Here is a 25,276-nt window from a genome sequence, read left to right as displayed (position 1 = left end):
TCACAGCCAAACTGACCCAGCTCTCCATACCATCCTCGATCTGTCAGTGGATCTCCAGCTTCCTGACGGACCGGCAGCAGCGAGTGAGACTGGGGAAACTCACATCCAGGACACTCACCACCAGCACTGGCGCCCCTCAAGGGTGCGTTCTCTCCCCACTGCTCTTCTCCCTGTACACTAATGACTGCACTTCTAAAGACCCCACTGTCAAGCTCCTGAAATTTGCCGACGACACCACTGTCATCGGTCTCATCCGGAACGGTGACGAGTCTGCTTACAGACTGGAGGTTGAACAGCTGGCTGTCTGGTGCAGTTATAACAACCTTGAGCTGAACACGCTCAAAACAGTGGAGATGATCGTGGACTTCAGGAGGAACAGCCCAGCACTCCCCCACTCACCATCATGAACAGCACTGTGGAAGCAGTGGAGTCATTCAGGTTCCTGGGCACTTCCATCTCTCAGGACCTGAAGTGGGACAATCACATTGACTCCATTGTGAAAAAGGCCCAGCAGAGACTGTACTTCCTTCGCCAGCTGAGGAAGTTCAACTTGCCACAGGAGCTGCTGATTCAGTTCTACTCAGCCGTCATTGAGTCTGTCTTATGCACTTCCATCACTGTCTGGTTTGGTTCAGCTACCAAATCAGACATCAGGAGACTACAACGGACAGTCCGGACTGCGGAGAGGATTATTGGTGCCCCCCTGCCAACCCTCCAGGACCTGTACTCTTCCAGAGTGAGGAAGAGAGCAGGTAAAATCATCACAGACTCCACTCACCCTGGACACCTCCTGTTTGAACTGTTACCGTCAAGACGGCGACTCAGATCACTGGCCACTAGAACATCTCGGCACAGGAACAGTTTCTTCCCACAGGCCATCTCCCTTCTGAACAGTTAACACTCCTCCCAAGGCATATGCCTTAAGTGCAATACTCCCACTGTTTAGTGCAATATCCTACAACTCAGGTAATACTTATATGTAGATTTATTTATTTATAATATTCAAAACACTGTAAATATGTTCATAATCTGTAAATCTGAAAATGTCTATTCTGACTAAACCCAACTGTGATACTTTTATTCTCATATATTTATATTTTTATTTTTTATTCTTATAATTTGTAGTATTATGTTTCTTGTTGTATTTGTATTTGTATATGTCCACTGGAAGCCTCAGTACCAAAAACAAATTCCTTGTGTGTGCAAGCACACTTGGCAATAAAGCTCTTTCTGATTCTGAGATGTAGAAGCACCTAAACTGGTTTGTAAGCCTAAACTTGACATAAACTCTAAACGTATCCCTCCAATCTGATTGGTTGACTGGAATGTTGTTCAAGGATCAACAAAGCTGTTGATCAAGGCACATGTTTTACTTGGTGAAATCACGTTCACACACATGATAATGTCTTGTTTCTTACTTTTGCACTCTGGGGGTTTTCTGGCACTAGGCTTTGGGGTCCAAAGTCCATATTGACAACGACGCGACTGAACAGATGGGTAATATCCATCCGGACAGATGTATCTTAGAACACTCCCATCTGAATAGCCATTTGAAGGAACAAAGCTCCCTCCAACAATGTTTAGATTCGCCTCGGGACATGATCCGTGTCTTTTGGACATGGAGGATGGAGCACCTAGAACAATCAGATCATTGGAGGAGGTCACAAGAAAAAATACTTTTGTTGTGGTTTCATTTCCAGAGAAAATGCATATATATACAAGCCAAAATACAGATTTAGATGAGAATTATTTGTGAGCTGTCTATCATAAAGTCTTTAAAAGTATACCTTCATTTTTAATATATTCCTTTCATGCTAAAAGACGTTTTGTCTGAATTTTAGAATGTATTTATCTTGATTAAGCAAAAAGACTTACCGGCAATAAGAGGACATATCATTGCAAACATTAACCAATTCAACCGCTGCTCACACTCCATGCTGTTTATTTCAGTTCTTCAGCTGAGATGGAAAAAAAAAACTGAAGCAAATGGACCAGGGGACATCTTTTTATAGTGGGGTCAGCAAAAGGATTTTATTTACATTCAGTGGTCAATGTTTAACCTTAAGTCAAATAAAGCAAATCAATTTCCCGGCACACGGAACAAAATAATAACCATAATCAGTACATCATTATATATTCAAAAATCACAACAACAAAAAACAATTATGTTCATCTCCATCTATCATGGATTCTATTTGCAATTTTTCATCAAATATACAGATGAATATAAAAGCACATTTGTTTGGGGAATACTGAATATGTTTAGAGTTAAACACAATCATGTGTTTTCTTGGGTCCAGAGAGCAGCTCAGACTCAAGGGGTCATTTGAGAACACTATTAAACTGCTCGCCTCATACATTAACACCAGCTTAATGCATGAATATTAATAGATACAATCATATATAATCAAAGAACTAAACATTTGAACATTTTAGACTAATAATTAAATCATTTTGTAAAAGCTATAGCTATGTGCAATAGATTCATCTTTGGAACTAAATACATTTGTTATTGACTTTGCTGGTAATAATAAACGTGTCCTATTTTAATGGAACGTGTTATAACTCCTGATTTAAAGAGAAATAGAAAGACTTAAAAAGGAGAAAGTAAGGAGTATCATGATAAGTCTGTGTTTCTGTAGAATTTTGATATGGTTTCCCTTTTTTTTTACTTTTGTTTCCTTGTTTGAATTTGTTGCATTGTTGTTCATGGTTTGATTAAGTTTTGACACCACGTTTCTTTGATTGGTTTGAGTTTGTATTATAGTCCTAATTTTTAGTTCTTGGTCTGATCTTGTTGATTGTTCTGTTTCTGTTTTTAGATTTCTTGAAAAAGTGTAATTTTTAGGGTTTTATATATGAAGAGTTCAGATGCAAAAGCCTCTAAGTGCCATCTGATATTTTCTTCTAGAATGATCATTTTTATCAAGCTCGTATATTTAAGTTCAGTAATTTCACTTAAATGACAATGAAAATTACCTATTAATTGTCATTTAAGTGAAATTACTGAACTTAAATATACGAGCTTGATAAAAATGATCATTCTAGAAGAAAATTTCAGATGGCACTTAGAGGCTTTTGCATCTGAACTCTTCATATATATATATATATATACAATTTTACTGCATATCCATATCTTTTTTAATTCCGTGTTTGTATCCTAATTAACACTGACAATGTAAACTTAGTAGGCCGAAGTCCTAATGGAATTTGAAAACAGTGTCATCTTGTGGCAGGCCAATTTAGGCTAGCCGTACACCCCGAGTGCGCAACTCCGTTGATAAAAGCCTGATAACGCTTATCAGGCTTTTATCACACAAAATGTGTTCAGTTTTCTGAGAATATAGTTCACATATTCTAGTGTTGCAATAAATTCAATGTAATAACAATAATAACACTACCATGTATGAATATTGAATAATCCATATTTCACAGCTCTTCTCAAATTTACTTAGCCTTAAGCTTTTTGCAATATAAAAATGATCAATATGTAGTCTATTTGCAGTATAAAAAAATAATTGTGGATTATATTGTGCTTATATGAGTGTTGACTTTATTAATATATTAAACAATATTAAATATTTGTTAATGAAATATTAATAATTATGAAGGTAAAATAATGCCATAAAGAATCGCATGCGCAGGGTAAGATTTGTGAAAGAGTACATAAGATTGTGTAAGGCCGTCTAATTCGATCCAACAGCAGAATTCAAATTAGCGGTGAAGGTCTCACGCGTGTTCCGTCTCTTCCCATGGCAAAGGGATTTTCAATTGAATGCAATACATTGTATCTTATGTATTAACTCGTTTCATCTGACTCCATAAAATGAAAAAGTTTTTCAATGATATCTGTGCATCATTAAATATACGTTAATGTTTGACTATTCCTTTTAACTCCAATGGAAATGAAGTCAAAGTCTGTTAGAATAATCAAATATAACAATTTATTATGTCAGGTAAAAGTATTATGCCAATTTCATAATCAGTTCAAAGATCATCAATACAAAACATCAAATGCTTTAGGATAAGAGAAATAGATGCAAACCCAACATTTAAGAACTACATGAGCTAACCTCACGGGCTATCTGAAATACAGAAAGAGCCACGATTCCTTGCTGCATTCCATTAAATAGCCAGAACTTCTTTACAATGGTAATTTGCATTCAGGTTACACCTTATTTTGGGGGTAGGGGAGCAAGACCATTTGCCTAGAGTCCACCTTCCTTTGTGTGTCATCTCTAAACTTCTAAAAAACCTTATTAGCTTTTGTTTTACCAAATTGGAAATGAGACATCTGTACCACTCACCCTGCAGTTTAAATTATACTAAACAAAATACTCAATGATAATCATTCACATTAAACCATATTCTTATGTGAGTTTTTATGCGTCACTGAGAGAGAAATGTAGATGAGGTGAGACTTTTGTCTCCGGGTAAGAGGGGGGAAGCCAAATGTTAATTTCCAGCTTCAACCAGTTTTCTTCAGTCTTACAATTGCAAGCGTAAAATAAATGTGCATGCGCAAGAGAAGGTTTGTAAAGGTGAAATCTAAAGAATCTAGAATCTTCTAGAATCACAAAACAAATCATGGTTGATTAAATGTATTTTATCAACATTAACAGTTTCTGCTAGTAAAAATGTCAGTACAGTAATATAAAATCAGTGATATATGGTTGTGTATTGATGTCACTAACTTGATCATGATCTAACAACAAAAATATAACTTTTTCAAAATGAGGATTTGTAAGGTGACATCAGATAAGCCGTGAGTGGAGTTCTGATGCTGATGTCAACTGATTTAGAGAACAGAAAAACAGTTGGCATCATGGCCATGCTGAATTATTCAGAAAAAATAATAAGATGTTAACTTTCATTTATTTTATGACATAATGTTAGCATAATTGTCTCTCTAACCTTGACAGTGGCCATGTGGCTGTTATCTTTTTCTTGTTGGGAATGGGAACTCTGCTTCCATGGAACTTCTTCATAACCGCAATGAATGTAAGACAGACATACTTTTACTGATTAATACTTAAAGGGTCATGAAACCCCCCTCTTTCAGCTCAAGTCTAGCTCACAATCTTTTTGAAAAATGTAACTTAAATGGTCGTGGATGGCTTTGAGAATAAGGGAGGGGAGTGGGTAGGATGCTCATTTTTTCAAGCATCCTACCCACGGCAGGGGAGAGGGGAGGGCAGGATAACTGTCATCAGCCAGTGGCCCATGCATATCAACTGTCACTAAAAATCAGTGGTAAAACGTGAGGAAATGCTAGATTTTTTTATAGCTGGCTAAGTTAAAGTCCCTGTAAAGTCAAAATTAAGTATGTGTTCTGAGTTAAATGTCATGTACTCATACTCCATTCTCTTCTGTTTGCAGTATTTCACTGACCGTTTGAGAAATAGTACAGATTCTTCACAGTCAGACCCATATATGTTTGATAACATGAGTGTGCTGTTAGCCCAGCTTCCCTTGCTGCTATTCACACTTCTCAACTCCTTTCTATACCAGCAGTGAGTATTTGGTTCAGTCAAGCAAAGTTCATTTTGTTTACTTTTGCATGTCGTAGTGTTGTATTGTGTGTATTGGTACAGATATGTATATCATATTATAATCATGAGTTATTTTGTTCTCTTTTGCTTATGTAGCATTGCGGAGAAGATGCGGATTGCAGGTAGCATGGTCTTCATATTACTTCTCTTCATTCTCACAGCCATTTTAGTAAAAGTTAAGATGGACTTTTCCATTACCATGGCAACAATCTGGTTTATTAACAGTATGTTTCTTATGCCTTACATCTACAGTATGTTCGCATTTCCCTTTTCACTTCATATTGAATAATAGAGTGTTAGAATATATCCACTCCACTTCTACTTCAACACTAGCCTTGTTAAAACCAGACCATTCTCAGTTGTAAGTAACTGAGTTATGGTCTGGCAAAGCGTCATAGACAAATCATTTCCAGAGGGGCGTCACCAACGAACGTTGCGGATAGACCTAAAACCAATCAGAGCGATGAAGGAGATGACGTATGCAGAGCGGCGGAGAAACATCTCCGAGTGTTGTTCTTTGCTCGGTTTTTAACAAAAAGGAAACGTTCAAATCGCCTAAAATAGACGCGATAGCTGATTCGAACGAGTGATGTTCGACGGCGGCATCCATCTTTGTAATGTAGGCTACAAAATCTGCTTCAAAATCCCAGCGCTGTCGTCATCGTGTAAAGCCCGCCTCAACGTTTCTGATTGGTGCCTCGATTTCGACGGATTGGAAATGGGCTTGAATGAGCTCTTTGCCAGACTAACTTTCAGAGCAAATCTAAATTTGCCGGAAGTTGTCTGGGTTTTCCCTGGCTACTTCAACACCTTTCAGTGAGTGAATCAGTTAGACAAATCTAACTCCCTTCGTTGTTCTTGCACTTTTTTTTTCTCTCAGTGTTTGGGGCCGTTCTGCAAGGTAGTCTGTTTGGTCTGGTCAGTAAGCTACCCCCAAGATTCAGCTCCCTGTTTATGAGTGGACAGGCAGTGGCAGGAATCTTCTCGGGTCTTGCCATGCTGTTATCGAATATCTACCTGCATACTCCTTACAAATTGAATGATAAAAATCATATTCTTCTAAATAATTGTGTTGATTTTGTGTTGACAACCAGCTTATTACATGGCTAGCCACATCAAATGGCTGCCCACTGCTCCGGGCGTGTGTGTGTGTCCATGGTTTGCAGTGTGTGTGTGTTCACTACTCACTAATCCTAATGTGTGTGCAGTAACTTAGATGGATTAAATGCAGGGGACAAATTTCGAGTATGGGTTACCATACTTAGCCTTCACATGTCACTTTCATAAGTGAATAATAAAAAATATTGATTTGAGTTGAAATATTTTATTAGCTCATTAAACACAAAACTAAAAAACACCAACAACAAAAAAACAGTTCCTAGCAAGCAGCTTTTAGCCTTGACGAATTAACAAGTTTGATGGGTATTTAAGGGATAATGTACAGTCGTATCACTTATTACAGCTTTTAACCACATAAATAATGAAGGGGACATGAAATATTGATTTGAGAAGAAACTGCTTTAAAATATGACTTGTTTATTATCTCATCCATTAACATGTACAAAAGATCAACCCCCCCCCCCTTATAAATGCACTTATATATGCACTTATATATGTACAGGGGGTTAGTGATGAGCGGCTCTGTGATCAGTAGTAAATGCTGCTCCATCTGAATCACTTAACGTGTATTTGAAAAACCAAACCGCGTCAAGCACCTTCTCAAACTTTATTTAATTTCAATTTTAAAACGCAATGTTTTATCTCTGTTATTCTGAACATTTAGCATAGCCCTAATGTTTGTAATTTTTTCACAATTTCTTCAAGCTGTAACAGAATGTTTGTGGGTGCAGGCGGGAGTGAAACACATTGCGGGAGCAGGATTAAAAAAACAGTCCCATGCAGGCCTCTAATGTGCAGCCCTATTCGACACCATACTTACTTGTTGAACCTAAATAATTCGAGGTGCTTTTTATTAAAACTCTGAGAGAAAAACATTTATGCTGACAGTTATGTTTTTATGCCTCCTTTAGTTAAAACCGACTCTGAGAGTTCTGCCCTTGAATATTTCATTAACCCCTGTGCCGCCACCATACTTACTTTGTGCTGCTATCTCATACTTCCGCATCTGGTATCTCATACTTCCGCATCTCAAGCAAGAACCTGAGGAGAAGTCAACTGTGCCACAGGTCTTCAAAAAGGTATAATGAAAGTATTTTGTTATTATATTGTAGATATGGGTGATGGCATTTTGTGTGACATGCGTGTTTGCCGTCACGCTGTCCGTTTTCCCAGCAATTACAGTAAATACAAAATCTTCTGGCTTATTTGAAAGTGAGTGAGTCTACAAAAGATTATAATTATACATTATGCTTTTCAAAGCACTTTGATTTATATTCTTTTTCATCTTATAGAGAACATCTTTATACCTTTGTGTTCATACATTGTCTTCAATGTGATGGACTGGATAGGCAGAAGTCTCACTTCTCGTTTTCAGTGGGTGAGTCTCATCAGATCCTGTATCAACACAATACAGTGCTATGCTGATGATTACCACTGGAAATTATTCTTTATCTAACATCTAATTTTTCTTTTCCCAAATTCCCAGCCTTCGATGAAAAGTAATTTATTCCCTCTTTTCGTGGTATTACGGGTAGTTTTCATTCCTGCCCTCATGCTCTGCAATGTTCAGCCTCGCTTCTATCTTCCAGTCTTTTTCAATCATGACATGACTTATATTATCTCCATGTCTTTGTTTGCCATCACAAGTGGATATTTTGCCTGCCTCTCCATGAGCTATGCTCCACAGTAAGTACTCTTAAAGATAACACATCTTTTTTCGAGATTCAAAATCAACTGGGTTAAGTAAATAGTAAATTTATTCTGTAATGTCACTATTCCTGGTATTCTCAACCCATTGACCCACATAATATATCTCAGAACACCCACAAACTCTTCTGTTTATTTTTTATCTAGGCTGGTGAGGCCTAAAGATGCAGAGACAGCAGGGGCTCTGATGACCTTCTTCCTGGCTTTGGGACTCTCTCTGGGTGCCGCTCTCTCCTTTGGCCTTAAAAAAATTATTTAGGGAAAATCTCACAAGCTGACACTGCTGTTATCTCATTACTCACCAACATAAACATGTTTCGAGTGAGAATTGTCTTGAGGCCTTTGTATATTTATTTTTCCTCGCTCTATTCAAGTACACTCTGGACTTTATAGCACTTTATAGTCATGATTTTGAAGATTTCATGAAGACAAGAAGGAGAAACAAATTTAGATACCATAGATGTAAACTTTTTATCTTAAAGGTACAATATGTAGGAATTTTTCGCCACTAGAGGGCGCAGTTACCAACAATAACAAAGGCGAAGCTTGGTGACGCTATGAGGGAGAGTTGAACGATGGGAGATATCGTTTTCACCATCCAGAGATGTTATAGAATTAATGAATCATGATCACGGATGAGGTACTTTATTTGTTTTTGTATTACCTGTACGTCTGATCGCAATATTTTATGTCACCATCAGTGCTTTAAGTGGGCCGGTATGCACCGGTACTCAGTACCGCCACTTCCAAATATAGCTCTTGAGCGTACCGCCACTTCTACGTGCGCCCAGAACGTGCTTTTAGCGTACCGGCACGCTCATTTGCACATCTGTTTTAATCCTTTGGCTGCGCTGCCGCTTTTCAGAGCTCCCTTCACAATGCACGCCTCCTAATTCGTCCCACCGAGAGCAGAGACTACATTACCCATACACCCTTGAGTTTTACAAGTGAAAAGCGCATGAGTCGATTTTGCCGCTGTCAGTGTTAGCTTCTCGGTTAAAATACAAATAGAGCATCACAGTGCGTGCCGTGTAACTATCTGGTTAAACCCCGCGAAGGTCCATGAAGACTGAAGATCGTGTTATGACGTAGGGTTAGCTCATTGGTCGCACGTCAGAGGCGCCCGCGCCATTGGATGTGCAGTTGCCGCAGTACAGCCTATGAGCGAGCCAGATGCTCAATGTGTTTTACATATAAGCCTCATTAAATCAGAATCAGAAAAGGAGTTTCCCTGCACATTCTCTATATAAAATTCATTCAATTCACTGGAGGAAAAAGTTTGCGTGGCCGTCGTCAGATTTGGAAGTCGCTCAAAAGGCTCTTTCGCGGTTGTGGCTTCAGTCGACTTCAGTGAGGCGCGGTGGTTTATGGGATGAGTAGTTCCTTCGCTCGGAAATGAAAATATGTACACAGTCTTGTACCTTTGACTTTATTTGTATTTTCTCTTCGTTTTTTCACTCGAAATGATATGTTGTATGCTTATGAGTTCAGCCGTAGCTGGTTATCCTCAGACATGCTCTAAAACTCTTTAGATACGGTTTTTCCAAAACGTCAATGGGAGAAATGAATGGGAAATTTACTTCCGGCACCGAAGCTCTCTCGGGCTATGGGCGGGACTGTGATGCTCCCCAGACAATAACATTTAATTTTGTAACAGAATAATTTTTTTTTTTTAAATTTTACAAATGTAATTTTACTCTGTTTATTAATCTTTTTACTCAACATTTGTGCAGTTTTTGGAGGATTTATGATATATTTTAAATTTCTATAAATAAATAAATATTTATTTAAATAGGCTTTTTACAACAACAAAAAACAGCATTTTATGTCAAATTCACTTTATAAAAGACCCAGATTTCTAACTTTCATTCATGGAGATAACATGGATAATTTTACATGGTTTAATGTAAGATTTTTGGCCATTTTTTTGAAAATGCAGTTTTAAAATAAGATAAAAATCACTTTAACCACTAGATGGCTATAGAGCTTCACTATATGCTATTTGCTATTTGACTAATCAAAATATATCTTTTCACAAGTTTTTCCAGTTGGATTCATATCCACATTTTGTACATTTTATTTATGTTCAGTATAGCTCTTTCTACTGTAGCTCTTTCTAAGGGTATTTTTTCAATACCCTTTTGCACATTTTATTTATGTTCAGTAGCTCTTTCTAGCTAAAGCAAATCTACAAACTAATAAAAGGATTTATTATTTTTTATAAGGTCGTCTATTGACTGCTGTTTATATAAAACCCCATCAATATAGTTGTTGTTACCTCAGGGGAGGAGGGGAGTCAGCAAAAAATAAATACATAAATAATAATAATAGAGTACTGCCACCTCTTTTGGGCCACTTAAAGCACTGGTCACCATAATGAATTAACTGCAAGGAACGTGAAATGTTATGCTATATTATCCTGTTATAGCTATTTGTCAAATGATTTGTTGGGTTAATGCTGGGCAGTTTTACGTGTTTATCATTAATGCCGTGTTGTTTTGTGTTCAAACCAATCTCAAAGTAAATTTGAACGAACATTTGCAAGTAATGGCTAAATATTGTTTAACAACACATATCCGATTGTATTTAATTGCACTGCCATAATCTCGGTCAAAACACAAGTGATAAACAGCATTACCAAAGTACAAAGCACAATATAACTGAATTTTCATCAGCAAAACGATCACTTGATAGTTTTTGAGGTGAATCAACATATGCATAATGATTGATCTGTCACGTCATTAAGTGATATTATTGAAAGTTGCATGTGTTGCAAGGAAACACAGATACATCCTTTTGTTTTATGTTCATTTGCTCACCTGTCTAATAAAGTATATGCAAGAGCGGTGTTGCTCATCCAAGTTAGTCGCGGACGTGGAGCTCTCGGCATCTCGAAAACGCCACGCCGATATTGATCCTCATTTTAGTTCTCCTTTTTTTTTGTCCCAAAGTCTGCTTGCCATGGTCCATAATGATTGAACGAAACAACAACAGCGTGCAGCTAAACGTTACGCACTACGCAGTTGTCCACGTCTGTCGCCATGGTTACGTCATGGCTATGGCAGTACGAGCGGAAGCCGAGGAAAGCGCGGATATTGCGTCATTGACAGGCGACATTTTTTTTCCGGGACGGCCACTTATTTAAAATTGGAATTTCTCTGAAATAAACAATCTTTGGAGACTTTTGGGATATTGTAAGTACACAACTGCAGGAAACATCACACTGTGCAAGTGATTTTTGGATATTTTATTACAAAATTCCTACATATTGTACCTTTAATCTAATGGGGTATTTATGTTCCTTCCTTTCACTTTTACATTTCCATGGGATGTTTTTTAAGGGAAATATTTAACTTTTAACATGTTTTTTTTTTGTTTTTTTTTATTACATTTGTGATCCAAGATTCATGAATTGTATATTTATTATTATTATATTGTTTAAAAAAAAATCTTTGAAATCTTTTAAGTTGTATCTTGGTGCAGCTATTTACCTTTTATATTTTGTACGCTTTTTTTATTTGTTTGTGTGTGTGTTTTTTAAAATAAAATGTATTTTAAAAATGCAAAAATGTCAACGCTTCATGTGATTAGTCACTTTGACCTGTCGGTAACAGCTGAAGCCCTGCATAGAAATAAAAAAAAGATTAGATTTGCTGGTGCCTTATGTGGAATTTTGTGGGCTTAGCATGAATTGTCAGTTTTCACATACTGAGCAACATTACTATTATATTCTATGCATGATGGAAAGCTCTTTACTAACGTTAGCACTCAAGACCAATGAAATACACTTAGCATATATTGATGTTTTCATTTAGTTCAGATAGACGCATATATATATAGTGGTCAAATTGATTGTATCTAACATAAGTTTTTATATAATATGTGCATGTTATATAAAAACATATATATATATATACACACACACACATTACATAAATAAAAACATGTTAGATTAATCGATTTGATAGCACTAAAATATATATATGCAATATGCTTATATATATATTAAACAACAAAATACACAAAATTTGATATTAGGATCATTTATTTTTCTTCCTCCAAAATGTAAGCCATTTGTATGAAGGGAGAGCAGATGTCTCTTATTAACTGTCAATGTGAAGAATGATGTTCTGACAGGTTTTTGTACTCTTCAATCCTTACTGGCTTGTGAAAACTTTTCACAGCATGAGGGACAGACCACTAACAAGGATCAAACAGCAATTGATGGTGTCCCTCATCATGGGATATCAACTGGTGACGCACAGGACCAAATCATTGCAGCAAGCCCATCCATTACATCTGACACGGTTCTTGGAGTTAGATGTTTAAGGGTTTCATGAATTTAGGGGAAGGGTATACTATAGGTGGTGGATGTGACAAAGGGCTCTACAAGTCACTCTCTCCATACAGGGCACTGGAGAAGGAGATATAATCAAGGGAGCCTGGGGGAGCATCGCCGCCCATGTACTTGGTCATGCGGCTGATACAGTATTCGGCTTGTTCTGGGGGCAGCTCCCTTCTCAGCTCCTCCACTGTAATGTATGCCTGCAGAATGTAGTAAAAAATGGATGCTTAGACAACAGGAGCCATATTTAGCAGATTCACATAAAGCACATAGGTTCTTTTGGTGGTTCTTAGTTTGGAATTACCTTGTCAGAAGCTAGTATCTTGAAGGAGGCCACAACTTGTTCAGCAGTGTCAGTCTCTGCTGTCTCCCTGGTCATGAAGTCAATAAAGGCCTGGAAGGTGACAACTCCTGTGTTGTTGGGGTCCACCAGAGTCATAATGCGTGCAAATTCAACTTCACCCTAAAAAAGGGGGGGGGGGGGGGGGGGGGGGGGTATGAGAAATGATTCCTGGTATTTCTGGATGATTTTAAAGCAGCAGGAAAAGAAAAAAAACTGGCAGTCATATTTTGACCAGGACTAAATGCCCTCACCAGATCATAACCCATAGAAATCAGGCAGGCACGGAAGTCATCAGGATCCATCATGCCATTCCTCTTCTGCAAATACAAAAAAGTGAGGTGCTTATTCTACAATTTGGACAATGTTGCACAACTTTGTGTATTCTAAGTAGAAACCAAAGACTCCATGTATTGCAAACCCGGTCAAAGTGGTTGAATGAGGCTCTGAACTCATTCAGCTGCTCCTGGCTGATGCCCTTAGCGTCACGGGTCAGGATCTGGTTCTCAATCTCATTGATTGTGCGGGCAATAGTGGTGAGGAGCTGCTCCCATCCCACGCGGACATGCTGAAATGTACATAATAGGAAACGTGCCTTGTAGGTAAGATGAGATTAAAGGAACTTGATGGAAATGGATGTCTATGTAAGACACCTTAGCAAATGACACTTGAAACTTCAAAGAGGAAATACATTTCAGAATTAATAGAAAATAGCTGGTCGTCAGTACCTCCATAGTGTAGTTGGTGTGCTTATTGTCAAAGATCAGTCCCTCCTGGCTGAGCTGGTGGTCTCCCTCCAGTTTGTCAATATTGGATTTGTAATTAATGATGTTCTGTTCATATGTTTTCAGATTGCTCATCTGTTCCTCAAGGGAACCGGAAATGTCAATTGACACATGGCTGATCTCCTGTTGACCATGAGGAAGATTATTTCAGATATTTCAGATGTGTTTAGTTTTCGCACTATGTAATATGTAACTACTTAGTAAATGCGAGTAAGGTGAATGGTGAAACACCTCCATCTTGGTCTGAATCCAGGGTCCAATGATATTGGCCTGACCAGCAAACTGGCGCCTCAGCCTCTCATTGGACTGTTGCCTGGCCACTTCCTCTTGCAACACCTGGTCACGCATTGGGACTAATTGCTTCACCTGTTGTTGGGAAGGAAGCAATATTTCTCAGTGGGAAATCTGAAAGGAGCTTAAAGGACTCCAAATATTGAACCATTTTTATTGATGATTATATTCTGAAATTGTAAAATATAGATTGTAAAGTACTCACAGCTTCCCATTTGTTGCTAATATCCTGTTGAGAGAGGACAGTGTAGGGATTCTCACCCACTATCTTGATCCCGTACGTCTGAGCTATCTTCAGGATCTCATTATGAATGCCCATGATGGCCAAGCGCTCCTTATCAGCTTCTGGTAGGGTGGCCTTGAATTGGTCATGGGCTGTGATCAAACTCTGAAGTTGATAAAAGCAGGAAAGAACCAAATGATGTTAAGACATTGTGCGTAAGTAGTCAATGAAAAGAAGGTAGAAAAAGTGGATCATTCGAGAAGTTAAGTGAGTTTTAAGGGAACTACAAAAATGCCCTAGGCCCAAAACATATTGAGAAGATACTGAAGCTCAGTTACACAATGTTATTTAGGAAGATAAGCATTCCTTCAAGCATTTAGCGTTTGTCTTTCACCTGAATCTCCTCAATGCTGTGCACAATGAACATGTCCTGCAAATCTTCCATAGCTCCATCCATCCAGTTGTTGAAGGGCGCAGCCCTCTTGGCAAACTCCAGATACAACTGGTCAATTGTTTCCCAAAGCTTTTCCACACGCTATGGCAAAGCAAAGAGAAAGATTACAACAAGCCCACACACTTTATACACTGTAAATATCACATTTTATTCATACTCTTTATTGCCTAAACATGCAAAAGAGTCTTAATGTTTCTGGATGTAGAATATACATTGGTGTTTACCCCATTCTCAATTCAAGAAACAGACAATTGGGGAAGAGTTTTATCATATACATGTACCTCGAGTGATTCTCTCCTTTTCTGGGTCAGGGTGCCCAGGTTGTCCCACTGGTCACAAATGCCCTGGCATCGGGCATTGATGGTAGCAGCATCATAAAAGTCCAGTTCACTAAACAACAGCGTTTTTTATTATCATTACCTACAGTAAAATCTGTAATCTGTAAGTACTATCCTTATTTCAAGGGGCCTGAGGTGGATCTATCTTACTTGAGCTCCTGTGCAATGGCAGCGATCTGTTCCACTCTGTCCTGGTGAGCAGCCAGGTCGCTCTCAAAGGCCTCGTGTTTCCTCATCAGAGCACGGATCTCCATCAGAGAGGCTGACTCGTAGTCCTTCTGAGACAGCAGCTCCACCTTTCCTGTGTTGAGCATTACAAAATGAAATGAGAAGGAATATGTCAGTTGTCAAAGTAGAGTTTAAATGGCTGACTAAAAGTTGTGCTTAATACCTGTGGTCCATGATTCATGCAAGGTAGACTTCTGCTTAAACTTTTCAGCCAGGTGGTCCAGTCTCTCTAGGCGACGGATTTCTGTGAGCAGCCACTCCTCGTAACCTTTCTCTACCTGCTCCAGACCCTTCCAGGCATTGGCAATGTCCTGCAGAAGGGGAAAGCAGGTAGAATATACTTTCAACTCTATAGGGTACTTGAAAGCCAAGGTCATTTACCACCATATACATGTGTTAAGCAAAATGGAGCAACACATACTGAAACCATTTTGCCCTCAGAGGGCATGAAAGCAGGCCTGTTGCTGAGCCTCAGCTTGGTCTGCAGGGTGTTGAAGTTTATCTCCAGCTGACACTTCTCCTGAACTTTGGGTGGCTTATGCACACGACGATAATCCCTGAAATCCTCCAGCTTCTGTTGCATGGCATGCATGGTCTGCTCGGCCACACGGTTCTCCAACCAGGGGATAGTCCTTTGGATCCACACCAGAAGCTGAGGAGAAAATGTAAGTGTATGTTTAAGTGGGTTGAAGAAGAAACCTTGGGGAGAACCAAGACTCAGCAAGACTAGCAGGCACATGTTTATAGAAATTAACAAAACATTGTACATCTAATAGAGAATTTGAGTGTTCTCACCTCGCTAGCCAGTTTCTCGTATTCTTCCATCAGCTTCTCGTTTTCCTGATTCACAGCCAATACTTTGCAAATCCTGTTAGCTGCTGTCTCAGCCTGGAGGACAGTGTGACTGATTACAAAGGGAAAATAAGGTGGGCAATTACATTCTAAAAGGAGCGACTCTCCTTCCTATACAGATGTTCATCTCCAGAAGAATTCCCATACCTGCTCTGCACCAGCGAAAGCATGGTAGAAACATGACACATAGGTCATGATAGCCTTCTCATCAGGTTTCGGAGTGTTCACAATATCTGATATGGAGACAAACAAACTCTTCGGGAAACCGTTTTATTTTTACATTTTGAAAAATGAAATCACATGATTCTCCAAGAGGTCGTACCATCTGCATCAAGCATTTTAGGGATGTCAAGGTATTTCTCTGCTACCTCAAAAGCAGTGTTGAGGTTGCCAATGGGGTCATCCTGCAATGGCAGACAAAGCCGAGAAGAAACTCAATGAAGAATTAATAGATAAATAAAATAAACTTTTTCCACTCTCCTCAATTGAACTTTGCAAGAAAAACAGTTAATCATTAACCATCATGGCAAAATTGTCATACTCATTTTACATCATAACCACCATTTTTAGATGTGACATGCCTTTTTATACACTACAGACCATTAGCGAGATCATTAAACAGGCAATTTTTTTTAGATAAATTTAGTTCTTTACAAAAAAGTACAATGTCAGATGGTAATACCATGGCTCTTTGATATCTACCATGATTTATAGTTATACCATGATTACCATATTCATGTAAAATGCTGCACCAAAATACTTGAAATAAGAATTTCATGGAATAAAAAAGACAAACCAAATGAGACTCTAAATAAGAAAAATAGTGTTAATTTAAAAATTCAGTCAAATTCAGCTCCTTTTTTTAGAAGCAATTAACAGTGCATTCACAGGCCAAGATACAACATTAGTTACAAACAGGTCAAAGATGACAGATATAGTGTGAGTGAAAAGGTGAGTTTGAAACAGCAGATGAATGGACATATAGCCAATGAACAAAAAAGAAGGCAGAGATGCATGATGAGAGTGACTGAAAGGGGGTGATGGCACCTTGCGCAGTTTGGCGTAATCGATGAGGTCAGGTCTGTGTCTGTGGATGAGGGCACAGAGAGCCAGGCCATCCTTCCAACTGAGACACAGACCACAAGCAAAGGAGGAAAACATGGAGAAAGAAAAAGAAAAGAGTCATGGGAATGATTAACAAAATTATAAGTGTTCTGCAGAGGCGCTCCACGAGAGTTTAGAAGCATGATGGGTAATGCGAAGATGAGTTTTAACAGAGATAATGCACACTAACAAGAGCTGTAATCGGTTAAACGGAGTATGAGATAGTGAAAATAAGCCAACATGCTGTTCTCTCCAATGGTCTACAGGAGTAAAGCAGATATCACCTGATGTGGAAGTTCTGCACGTTGACATTCCTGTAGGGGGCAGTCTTCCTCTGACACCACAGCAGCAAGCCCTCCTTAGCAGAGGTCTCTGTGAGGATCAGGTCAGTAGATCATTTTCACTTACTACACAAAATAAGGATGTTGAACCCTTGACCTTACCCTTCAACATTTCATTTTAAAGATACGCTCATTTTATCTTTCGTTTATATGAGTAAATTCAAGCAATTTGCTCCTAAAATGGAATTCGCCTCTGGATTCACAAACGCTTCGTAAACCTCAGATTTGACAGTTAAACGTGTATGTTAATGAATTCCAGTCATTTCAGCATAATCCCTTTCCATGAATTACAACTAGTCTCTTCTGGACTCATCTCTCAGATTTGACTCCAGTATATTGCAGAAATATAAAAGAGACTTATTGGCCACATGCCTACAAAATCAAAAATTACTGTGGCATGTAGGACAGGAAAATCAGTCTGCCTTTTTTTCACGCTTAACACTGGTGTGGCGCGCAGGTGAAGCTCATTAACACTTGCGCCATCAACCTCACTCCGTTCCCACGGCTCTCGTCCCCGCCCTGCTTGCCACAATTACTTAAAGTGTTAAGCGTGAAAAAAAGGCCTACTGATTTTCCCAATAATAGTCATCTATAATAAAATTGACTACGCAGATGTTTTCCTTCCTGTATTCCATGCATTTATGTGTGAGCAGGTGTAAATTTACTAATACTAAGCCAAATACTAATCACTTCTACAATGGCACTCGTAACTATAAAAACATACTTTTGTGCGATGCTTCATCTATGCCACTTGGTGTCAATAAAAGTTCAAAGCGACTTTCAAACCAACCAGAGTGACAAACAAAATTAGTGGACCTTTAAATAAACAAGAGTGCAGAGGTGCTAATGTGTCAGATGTTTGGAGTCTCTCACCCTCCACTGAAATGTCCTGGATTGCAAAGCGCAGAATGATGGTCCAGATCATCCCAAGGGTCATTTTCACATTGCCATCCACAATCTCTGTAAGTCAGAACAGACAGAAAAAAACTGTTTCACTTGACAGAAGAGTAAAGTTATGGAAATGGACAAGAATAGAGGGGCTTAAGGTGACAATATTAGAGAATCTGAAGGAGACTACGTTTTTATCCTTACCTTCAGCACCGATGGATACCAGCTTGACTCCCTTGCTGCTGATATAGTCCAGGGCCTTGTTTACGTTGGCGATCTTGTGAAAACGCATTTTGCCTTTGTCTGGTTTAGGGAGTCTCTCACCTGATACCACACAGACAAATCAATTCATAAGTACATGTATATTCCTTTGCTTCATGCAAGGGTATTAATAGGGGAAGTGTAAAGTAACAACATCTTTACATTAGCTACATTTGGGAACATGAAAGTGATATGCATTTACAAAGGTCAGAAAAAAATCCAATAGGAAAATAAAATAAAAGTGGGAGGAAATCCACACATAACTGCAACATTTGTTGTTGTAGGGTCTAAAAAGTCTATAGAATACAATCTTATACTATATTTATTGATATTTTTATATTTATAATAGTATTTAATTAATATACTTCATATTTTTATTTCAAAAAAATGTTGTTTAATGTGTTTATGACACATAACCTTGCAAATGACATGTGCAGCACCGTTCACTGTAATTTCCCATCGTTCCTGTCACTGATCCAGAAGGGAATCAAAGTTCGTTTACCCAGAGGTGCTATAGTATACTTATTTAATGTCCAGATTTAATCATTTACATATTTAAAGTGTTTACGGGGGTGCAAACCTGATATTGGCCAATGTAACATGAATGATATGGGACACCGAGCACGTATAATCGACAGATAAAGTGAGACGCTTACCTGAGATAACCTCCAGCAGCAACATGAGTTTGAGTCCATTCCTGAAGTCTTCCTCAATGTTCTCGATCTGTGTCCCTGCCTTACGCAGGTGAGAGTTACACCAGGCAGTGAAAGTCTGAGGGGGAAAAAATACAATATAGGTCATATAGAAATACAGCATGACATCCCTTTTCTTGAAATAATTTGTAACATCAAATAATAAAGAAAATGGCTGTAAACGCATAAGAGCAGGCCTAGGCTTACAATAGAATATCAAAACAAAATAAAATGGTACTATGAAGCCATTTGTCCCCACATTTAAAATATCTGAGGTGGCATTTTTTCCTTGAGCAAAGGCTAATTTCTGACCCTGACCTATACACATGAAGTTGGATCTATAAGCAGCGTTGACTGTATAAGCCTCACTGGGAGTCCCAGCGTAAGAGAGAAGGGGAAAGAGAGTGAATAAGGTGACTGAAGAATGCCAAGGACCAACGTAATTTGATGTAAGGCTGGAAGTGGAGACTCTTTTGCAGCAGGTGGCCACCCTTCAAATCACCCCTCCTCTGCCAAAGATCACCAAAATTAGCCTGTGCCCCGTGGGAGGGGGAGGTGAAGAGGAGGAAGAGGAAAGGGGGAGTGAAGGAAGCTATATCGGGGAGCCATGAGACACCGGCAGACAGCTGAAAGCACAGCATTCCTGGAACAGACTCTGCTCAAAACACTACAGCGAAAGAAAATGCTTGATGTTCCACAGTGCTGGGCCCATTTATTTTATATAACACATACTCATAAAACATTCATTTATTATCAAAAGCAATAAACTTTGCTGAGTGTTGTGTTAAATTAGAGTTGAAAAGACTGGATGATATTACACGGATTTTGAGAAATGAAAAGGGGCAATTATTTTAGTGGCCACCCAAGTATGTGCACCAGGAATATTAAACATTTTTCTTGGACGTCCTTGAACTCACTACATTGCGAATGAGAGAATAAATATTTAGTCAAGCAACAGGTTGGTCGTACAGAAATAACTTGGCATGTCAGTAATGGTTTCATTGCGTTTTCACAGGCTTATATCTTTAGCAGTGATGATTTATCCACTCTTTAAGTCAATAAAACATTTTAAAAATCTGCATGTACTCCTTTTGACATTTTTCATATACAAAGCAGTCAGCTTGGATTAATAGCTTTTAAATAGCTTCAGATCTGAGTATTAATGAAAGGTTAATGCTTAATGGACATCTGAACTAAGAAACTGAGACTAGATGATGCAGACTCTAACTAAAATAGCCTGAAAAAAATAAAACACACAAAGACTGAAACTGATTTTTTTCCCTGAATCTTCTTGTTCGAGGTTCTTGTTCGAATTTCTGATACTGTAGCCTACTACGATGACCACAGCAAATACAGTCTCTATTACTGAGCCATCATTTTAGCCTTGTGATCCAATGGCACTCCAGTTACATCATCATTTTTAACCATGCATGCATCTGTGCAAAAGCTTTGCATTTATGAGTCAGCTGACTGCAGCCTCGCTGCTATCATGACAGGGCATTGTTTAAAGCGAAGACAGCGCAATTCACCCATCGACACATGCCCACACAGATATTTAGAATATATTCTACATGTTATTGTATATTTTTATAAATTAAAAATTTTTTTATAAAAAATTTATTTTTATAAATTAAATTTAAATCCATTTATTATTTTAACATTTAATGTTTTAGTAAACAAAACACATTTGCATATTTGGCTATATTGATCCATTCACAGGTACGTATATACCCTTAAAAAAGGTGGATAATTGCAAATATTAGTTACACTTTATATTAAGGTGTCCATGTTACAGTGTAATGGTATACATTTAAGGACTGAGAAATAATAATTAACTACATGCACTTACTTCAGGATTAGGGTGTGGTTTAGGGTTAGTTGCATGCAAATATGCATAATTTACAGTAATTATATAGTAATAATAATAGTAACTACATGTGTAACAAATAAACTAAAATAAAGTGTTACCCAAATATTTTACCCAATAAAGACCTTCACCTAAGGCTTATAGTCTTGTTTTTATTAGGGGATGAAAACAGCTGATAAAAAATATTATTTAAGATCTACAGATGATTTTTGCTCATATTTTGAATTAGATTTTATTTGTATATTTTCTGTATTCACTTTAATTTTAGTTTAGTAATTTTGTGGGGGGTTTTATTAGTAGTTTCAGTTAATTTTATTTATTAGTTTTAATTTTTTTAGTTTTAGTTATTTTAGTACTTCAAGTTAAACTAAACAAAAAAAGATGGAGAAATTTTACCTGGTCAACTAGCTGAAATAAAGTAAGTTAGTTATTACATATATTTAATGTTTTTTATATATAGTTTTAGTTAGATAATGGGAACACTACCCAGCTGTAAAGGTATAACGCCACTGCAATTGACCCTAGCAAAAATACCTATATGTTTCCTTACGTTTTGACCAGGATGTCACATCATAATTTCTGACAGAAACTATAGAGGGAATAAATGTGGTTGTGAGAAATTGTAGGGTTGAGGCACATTCAGGTGAAAGGGCTGAACATAGGATTCTGGGTAACATGATATTTACAGTTTGAAGGCCTGGCATTTAAAGCTATAACCTAGCTATGGCATCGCATTTGACTTTTGTTTGCACAGCAAAAGCAATATAAGCTATTTAAATTCACCGTAGCACCTTTCGTTAACTTTAAGGTGGTATAAAACATATGGAAGACACCTAAAGCAGAAATCAATAGATCGAGTGGGAAGGGGATTGACCAACAGAAACTTGTGACCTGCACCAATTATTATTATTGTCCTATGTTCCACCCTCTTTTATTGTTCTCATTTAAACAGCCATGAAAGTCAAATCCAGCCTGAAATAGATTTACCTGTCTGACCTGGTCTCCAGTAAACTACCCCTTTCCCACCCCCATGCTTTCATTAGGTAGTTTATAGAAGCTCCCCTACAAGGACACCTCTTCTGGAATAGCAACTGCCATTCGATCGTACTCATGACTCTCTTCACCCCCCCATCCCACACCCCTACCGTGTGCCTGAAGAATGTGCACACCTATCTGAATCCCTCAGGTTCTGTGGCTTTAGGGTTCCTTAATGGAATGGGGAAAAAATAAAAGATTTCCTCTAACTTGTTTGATTTGCAGATCCCATAAAAAGATGGACGAAATACACATTTAATTATATGAAATATGCATACCTGTGCATTATACTAAAAAAGAAAAAGGTGCTTTGAGTGCAATGCTTTGAGACCATGGAAGTGTCCATATAGTGTCTATGAAACCCTCATGTTGGAGAACTCAGTGACATTTTCCATGTAGCTGATGTAGGTAACTGGACGAGGCCTGGACTACATGCCTGTAAAGTCATCAGTTTGAGCCACGGTGCAAGGAGAGTAGAAAGGTTCTGGGACACAACATAGAAATTTATTTCAAATAAAAAAAATTAAACAACAATATTCAGCACGTCTCAGAATCTCTCTTTATCAAAGCCCAATGGTCCACTTGGCTTCCCATGCAGGATCTGACACAAAGTTATGCAACACTGCACAGATGAGTTCTCTCCATCTAATAAACTAGTCCTAACAGGTGGTAAAGAGACCAAGAAAAACAAGGATGCTTAGGGCTAAAAAGAAATTCACTGAAGCAGGAAGACTTACAGGAATAACAAACCAAAGTAAAAGGAAGCCTGTGATATATTACCATTGAGTCAAGTTTTGTGAAGAGAATTGTGCAGCGTGACAGTTCTTCGTTGACAGAATTGCTCACATTCAAATGCAAAAAAAGTGTTCAAGCTTTATTTAGATCCCCTTCAGCTTCCACAACGTGATCGCTAGGCTAGGCTACCAGGAGTACACATAAAAATACATCAACAGTATGACAAAAACAGAGAACGCTACTGCAAAAACCAAAACACCAAAAACATTATCACCCTATACAGTGAATATACAAAATTACACATTTTCATTGGGAGATTTCATTCTATAAGTAATTGACAAAGCAAGCACACACAAATTGTTTTTTTGAAATTGTTCACTTTGGATTTTTACCTGAATTATTTTTTAAGCATTAAAGACACAATAATGTGTGTGTGTTTTTTTTTTGTGCTGGGAGAACTATTATGTTTCATAATTTCATATAATGCAAACATAATTGATAATAGTAGCTAGTTTTAAGTGGCTGGCTTAAACTGCATTACACAATAGGGTTGGGTTTTTTAAAGGTTAAGCACCATCAGGATATATGTTGTACCCTATTCATGGAAAGTGCCAGTTTCTTAGAGTTAGACTTGGTTTCTTAGACCAAGTTGACCTACCAATCTGAAACTCACAAAACTATAATGTGAGTTTCAGTTTGGTATGAGTGCACTCAGCAAGAAAGATGTATGCTTCCAACGAGATGTAAATAAATCTGCATTGTAGTCATGTTTCATGCTCTTTAATGAACACCAATCAACATGAACTGCAAATCATTTAATTACAATCAACAGACAATGATAAACAAACTGGAACCCTTGGATTAATGGGTTAAGGGGACAGAATGGGGCCAGTATTTTTAGTTGTAGAATCTATTTGCAGCTCTCAGTGCTGCTTAACCACTTCCTCCAATTTGAACACTGACTCTCCTCTCTAACTGTTGCCTCATCTGTTCAGCTGTTACTGTCACTTTGGTGTAGTTGTCTAATGCAATGTGGCTGCAGCACAGTGCTCTAAAGTGCAAGTAGTCTACTTAATTTCTGCTCAAAGCTATTAACAGGCAAATAAAAGATTCTCAATTACTGTGAAGTAAAACGATTTCACATACAAATATCATATATGTGATTTGATTCATTGCTATTTGTTATATATTTGAGTACCTAATGACAGTACATAAATGAACATTTCTGGTTTCCTAATTTAAATTAATTTTTAACCAATGTTTACTTACTTGCAGTAATGATAGCATTAGGATGATCTTAATTTTTTTAATTTAATAATTATTTTTAAATCAATGGTTGAAATTAAAGTTCGACAATCAACGAGGTTACAGCTGATTGGTCCATGTTACAAAGCGGTATACGACGTGCAGATTCGACGATACCAGTGCAGTGCAGACAGGCGACTGCAATGCAAAGTAATTTCATTAAGAGTCTTTTAACCTTACGATATTGCTTCAGTCCACAAGGTAGGCATGCTAAAACACGATTAAAACGTGTATATAGTCTAATATCTTATTTTCTTTTGGCTGTACACTAATTCACTTCACGTAAACCTTTATGAAGAAAATCAAAAAGTGAGAATTGACCTTCCTCTGCTGCTTCTCCCAGGCCGGGTCCAGTAACAGGTCTCGATCCCAGTCGTTTTCTTGGTTCATGTATTCCTCAGTCGTAGTCATCATGTAAGAACTATATTGCACTTGCGTTTCAATCGCTGTCATTTTGCTGTCTTTCCTGGGGTGCTTGGTATCCCCTCAACCTACACAACCTAATTATTTACCTCTTAATTCAACATACACGCCCTGTGCCGTACAATCAGAGTCCCGTGAAGGTTTAGAGAGAAGACAGACCCTGCTCCCACCGGCCGATGAGCTGACAGCTGCTGCCCAAACTATACAAGTAACGGCGCACAATATGAGTGACTAACTGCTGCAGTATTTGGTCACAACTTCATTTCCCAAAAGGTGATGGGCGGGATTTAAGAACGGCACAGAACGAAGAGAGTCAACTTTGATTATCGAGTTAAGTAAACAAAAGCACGTTCCTAAACTAAAATCATATGAGATACAGATTCAAGCAAGT

The 25,276-nt window shown here is 38.0% G+C and overlaps 3 protein-coding genes across 3 annotated transcripts in view; 1 reads left to right on the top strand and 2 right to left on the bottom strand.

Annotated features, from left to right (window-relative positions):
- LOC130095288 (complement factor B-like) overlaps nucleotides 1-1,963 on the bottom strand; it is a 28,700-nt gene extending 26,737 nt beyond the window's left edge. Inside the window, exons 1-2 of the mRNA XM_056261980.1 lie at nucleotides 1,876-1,963; nucleotides 1,419-1,634 (exon numbers count right to left, since the gene is read on the bottom strand). Of these exons, the coding sequence (XP_056117955.1) occupies nucleotides 1,419-1,634; nucleotides 1,876-1,936 (277 nt within the window). The 5' untranslated portion in view covers nucleotides 1,937-1,963. The remainder of the gene's footprint in view (nucleotides 1-1,418; nucleotides 1,635-1,875) is intronic.
- A 2,767-nt stretch (nucleotides 1,964-4,730) lies between these two features.
- Nucleotides 4,731-8,671, top strand: slc29a2 (solute carrier family 29 member 2). The gene is given in 11 exon segments (XM_056262340.1): nucleotides 4,731-4,765; nucleotides 4,923-5,001; nucleotides 5,380-5,513; nucleotides 5,649-5,776; nucleotides 6,433-6,567; nucleotides 7,583-7,697; nucleotides 7,699-7,750; nucleotides 7,784-7,883; nucleotides 7,964-8,049; nucleotides 8,158-8,357; nucleotides 8,526-8,671. Coding segments are annotated over 11 exon segments (1,173 nt in total). The 5' UTR covers nucleotides 4,731-4,733; the 3' UTR covers nucleotides 8,638-8,671.
- Nucleotides 8,672-12,412: 3,741 nt separating this feature from the next.
- On the bottom strand, nucleotides 12,413-25,096 carry actn3a (actinin alpha 3a). Its single transcript, XM_056261978.1, has 21 exons — nucleotides 24,784-25,096; nucleotides 19,485-19,599; nucleotides 18,772-18,891; nucleotides 18,553-18,639; nucleotides 17,623-17,710; nucleotides 17,282-17,360; nucleotides 16,557-16,638; nucleotides 16,382-16,467; nucleotides 16,178-16,270; nucleotides 15,804-16,034; nucleotides 15,546-15,693; nucleotides 15,305-15,455; nucleotides 15,098-15,206; nucleotides 14,757-14,897; nucleotides 14,345-14,527; nucleotides 14,080-14,214; nucleotides 13,792-13,971; nucleotides 13,485-13,631; nucleotides 13,318-13,383; nucleotides 13,028-13,186; nucleotides 12,413-12,923 (listed from the first exon to the last, which is right to left on the bottom strand). The coding sequence occupies exons 1-21, from the start codon at nucleotides 24,913-24,915 to the stop codon at nucleotides 12,765-12,767; spliced, it is 2,691 nt and encodes an 896-aa protein (XP_056117953.1). The 5' UTR covers nucleotides 24,916-25,096; the 3' UTR covers nucleotides 12,413-12,764.
- Nucleotides 25,097-25,276: the final 180 nt, after the last annotated feature.

Source organism: Rhinichthys klamathensis, unplaced genomic scaffold (assembly GCF_029890125.1).
Source record: "Rhinichthys klamathensis goyatoka isolate OS25496 unplaced genomic scaffold, OSU_Roscu_1.1 h1tg000191l_1, whole genome shotgun sequence".
Lineage (NCBI taxonomy): Eukaryota > Metazoa > Chordata > Actinopteri > Cypriniformes > Leuciscidae > Rhinichthys > Rhinichthys klamathensis.
Note: the sequence above shows the minus strand (reverse complement) of the source record. Positions and strands in the feature narration are given on the sequence as shown.